Source organism: Eimeria mitis, genomic scaffold (assembly GCF_000499745.2).
Source record: "Eimeria mitis Houghton genomic scaffold, Emh_scaff291, whole genome shotgun sequence".
NCBI lineage: Eukaryota > Apicomplexa > Conoidasida > Eucoccidiorida > Eimeriidae > Eimeria > Eimeria mitis.
Genome location: NW_013571250.1, coordinates 1186 through 5198, shown reverse-complemented (window position 1 = coordinate 5198; position 4013 = coordinate 1186). Strand labels below are relative to the sequence as shown.

At 55.2% G+C, this 4013-nt stretch overlaps 2 protein-coding genes across 2 annotated transcripts in view; one reads left to right on the top strand and one right to left on the bottom strand.

Annotated features, from left to right (window-relative positions):
* Positions 1-839, top strand: part of EMH_0006970 (uncharacterized protein) — a gene marked incomplete at both ends in the record, with an annotated part of 1074 nt that extends 235 nt beyond the window's left edge. Inside the window, 3 exons of the mRNA XM_013497765.1 lie at positions 3-129; positions 428-551; positions 776-839. Of these exons, the coding sequence (XP_013353219.1) occupies positions 3-129; positions 428-551; positions 776-839 (315 nt within the window). The remainder of the gene's footprint in view (positions 1-2; positions 130-427; positions 552-775) is intronic.
* Positions 840-1825: 986 nt separating this feature from the next.
* EMH_0006960 (uncharacterized protein) lies at positions 1826-3961 on the bottom strand (the record flags this gene model as incomplete). Its single annotated transcript, XM_013497764.1, has 2 exons — positions 1826-2211; positions 3271-3961. 2 exons carry the CDS (start codon positions 3959-3961, stop codon positions 1826-1828), a joined length of 1077 nt encoding a protein of 358 aa, XP_013353218.1.
* Between the last annotated feature and the right edge of the window lie 52 nt (positions 3962-4013).

Sequence of the window (4013 nt, the reverse complement as noted above, 5' to 3'; positions counted from 1 at the left end):
CGGTACGAAGCGACGAGGAGATGCGTGGGCAGGAAGGAAACGGGGAAGTGACAACAGAGGTGGCAGATGAGGGCTACAGGCAGGAAGAGGACAATATTGTATCACAGTGGTGGCTGGAGAACTGTGCCAGTAAGGATTGCAGCAATGGGAGCCTACTGTTTAGTGTGGGATCTACAGCAGACCCACGAGTAGATGGAGCCGGGCACCAATGTGGGGCTCTCTAGATAACAGACATTCGAGAGGCGTTATTAGCTAGACAGAAGATGCTCAAAGCGTAAGGCGCAGCGACTGTCAGGAGAGGGATATTGGCAAGAAGCAAGTGATATGGTGCCACAGTGGTGACTGCCGCTCTATTATCCGAACTACTGCGGAAATATAGGAAAAGGGCACCACTGTAGGGGCGAGCTAGAGGTCCTCTGCGGTGCAGGCAGGTGGGGTATTGGGCGAGAAGTTGCAGCAGTGTTCGAAGTCTTCCTTCAAAGGAAGGCGGAGGAAGTGCCCGTGCTCTCGCACGCTTACTACTACTACACTCGCTGTCAGGTTGCACAACGGTGCAGCTGCCACACATACAGATGAGGAAGGAATTGCATTTTTAGAGCAGTTTCTGTACCTAATGGATTACTAGAACCATTTAACTGTAAGTAGAAAATATGTAATACTGCAGCGAGTACTTTTAGAGACGAGCTGCAATGTAGGCAAAGACTTAAAGCAAGAGTTGCCCCAAAGTAGCTGGCCTCCTTCCCCGGTCCCTAGGCATCCTGGGCGTTGAGCTCAGGGCCTGGGTGTTGCGGGGAGGAGGCAGCCAGAAATGGGATTGCACCGCACCCGGCTGCGGGTAGTAGTGCAAGCCAGCCCCACGCGTGCAGGTAAGGAAGCTTCAGGAAAGCAAAAGGCGCACGTCGTGGGCAGATGGCCATGTTGAACTTGGTGGGCTGCTGTTGGAGCGGCAGCTCCTGGCGCTGCTACGTCTCGGGCGGCGGCTCCGGATGCTGCTGTTACGGCTGCTGCTGTTCTCCTCACCGATGCCGTCCCGGTGATGAAACGAGGGGGGAACTGGTAAAATGGGCCCAACATGTAACGGTATCGAGTGCAAGAGAAGGGGGAGGGCAATCAGCGCGTCGGTTGCCGCATCTGACTCAAACGGTGAGTCATGATGCGGCGTGCACCCCGCCACCACGACGGTGCCTCAGCACCAGCTGAATACGCTGGCTCGCAATGGCAGGCAGCCGAAACGTGAAGTACAAGCGAAGGAAAAAGCAGAGAAAGAGGAATGGCCTGGCGAACAAAGCGAAACTGCTGCGATGCCGGCCCGACCAGGTCCTCAGCTGGTGGCTAGCGGAAGTGGCGGCTGACGCCGCTCCCGGCGCTGCCGCTCGGCCGAGACGGGGGGAAAGCAGCTGCTTTACGATGATTGCTGCTTTGATTACAAGTCATTGGTTGGAATTTCGGTTGCTACCTCCTGTCCCGCCGCGCCGGGTCGCTGCCGACTGGGCTCCCGAGTAGGCCCCAACAAAGCCCCAAAGGTGGTGCCCAGCCCCACTATGCAAAGGTACAGCTGGTCGTCTGTGCCCCCCCGCGACCTAGCGAGCAGTGTGGGGGAGGAAAGATACAAATAGGGAGGCAACGTAGTTAGCCTCCAGGGGCATCAGGGACATCCGGGTAGAAAAATAGAAAATTTTGCAGGGACCTGACAAGGGATCCACTAACATCTAGCCGCCCGTTACCCACTCCGGCGACCTGCCTGCATGCATACGCTAGGTGTAGTTGGTGCGAGGTCAAGGAGAGCGCTTTGCTGTTCGGTGGGGATCGCTTCCCGTAATTGATCCTACGAAGCCCACTCGGGATCACGTGTGCCCGGCCATTTGACGTAATATTCGCGCTTCCGATGGCTGCGGCGGGCGTTAATCCGCACTTCGAGAATCTCTGTGTCCTCGAGGCGGGGAAGCTCGCGAGGTCGTTGCTGCGGTTTCCTCGCTAGAGTGCGAGGGAACCGCGGGGATTCCCGAGACTGTTTTAAGGAGCCCACGTTAATAATGTGGTGACATCTCCACGTTGAGGGTATATCGATGATGTACGCCAACGCGTTGACCCGATAGTGGACCGCAAACGGTTCAACCCATCGTCTGGCGAACTTTTTGGGTTGCTCGCCCTCCTGCGCGCTACGGAGGGCGTGCGAATCCACCAGAACCAAGTCGCCCGGGTTGAAGCTGACTGCGGAACGTCGTTTATCATAGTTTCTGGCTTGACGTTCCGGCTTGACGTTCCTGTGCTTTGCGCATGCATTCCCTCGCTGCTGCAAGCTGTGTGCCGAAGTCGGAAGCCAAAGTCGGTCGGGGCTGGCTTCCAACCGCTAGGTCGAGCGGCGGATCGGCGAGTGGAGTTTCGGTGTAGACCAGGGACGCCGGAGAGCAGCGAGTGGAAGAATGCACAGTAGTGTTATAAACCCATTCTGCACAAGCAAGAAAGTCAAGCCAGTTAGATGTGTTCTGTTGGATGTAAAGTTGCAAATACTGCACCAGCGTGTGGTTAGTCCGTTCGGTCTGGCCGTCGGCCTCCGGATGGTTGGCGGTGGTCATGTTGTGGTCGATACCGAGCCGTTGCATGAGGCTGCGCCAAGAGGCGCTGACGAACTTCGGATCCCTGTCTGTAGTGATTCTTTTTGGGAAGCCATGGAGCTTCCACACATGATTAATGAATAGTTGGGCCACTCCTTCCGCTGCGACCGTGCTCGAGCAGGGAATAAAGTGAGCATATTTGCTAAGCCGATCCACCACAACATATATACTATCATGCCCTCTGACGGGTGGTAAGCCCACTATGAAATCCATGGAGATATCCGTCCAGATCCTATCGAGAATAGGCAGGCTGAGCAGGAATCCGGGTTTGAGCGTGTTTCGCGGCTTTTGCTGCTGGCAGTCCGGACAAGAGAGGACGTATTCCTCGATCGAGGGGCGCATCCTAGGCCACCAGAAGGATCTGGCGACACGCTCCACCGTTGTATTGACCCCGCCATGACCTGCCAAGGCATGGTCATGCATTTCCGTAAAAGTTCCGTGCGAAGCGAGGCCGGAACGTACAATCTACGAACACTACGCTTCGTGTAATACCACTGGAGATCGCCGTCGGTGCTGTAGTGCTTGACCCGTCGCCCGTGGTTGAGCTTAGCTAGGACTGCAGCCGCATGAGTATCTAAGGAATAAGAGGAACGCAATTTGGAAAGAAAGCGAGAATCATCACAAGGAAGGGCGGTTGCAGAGCAGTCTGCCTGACCTGTAGGGGGTCTGGAGAGTGCGTCGGCGACCACGTTGGTGATGCCCTTGATATACTTGACGGTGAAGTCATACTGCGTGAGCCGGGAAAGCCACCGAACAACTCTTTCGTTGTCATAGTCTTGAAAACTCTTCGTCAAGTGTGTCAATGATTGGTGATCGGTCTGAACCGTAAAGTGCCTGCCGTACAGGTAGTGTCGGCACTTTTTAACGCCCCACCAGACCGCGTAAAGCTCCTTTTCCCTGACCGGATACTTTTGCTCCCTTTCTGTGAAGCGGTGCGAGTAGCAAGCGATTATTTGGTGCTTTTTCGAACCAATAGCCTGATGAGAGAGCATAACCCCGACTGCAGCGTCACTGGCATCGGTCGTAAGGAAAAAGGGTTTATCAAAATCAGGGAGCGCGAGTACTGGGGATGATGTCAGGTGCCCGATTAGGCGTCGGGCGGCTTCATCCTCGTTCTCTGTCCAAATAAACTGCTTTTCCTTCTTGAGGAGATCAGTTAGAGGGGCAGCAATGCGAGCGAACCCCGGAATGAAATTGCGATAGTATGAGGCGAGCCCGAGGAACTTCTGAACGTCCGTCCGCGTGTACAGCGGTAGCGGCCACCGCTGAATCGCCTCGATCTTAGCCGGATCTGGTTGGACTCCTGCTGCAAAAACACGAAAGCCTAAGAAACTGATTGTTTGCATGAAAAACGAACACTTCTGCTCTTTCACGAACCACTGCTTCTCACGTAGCAGT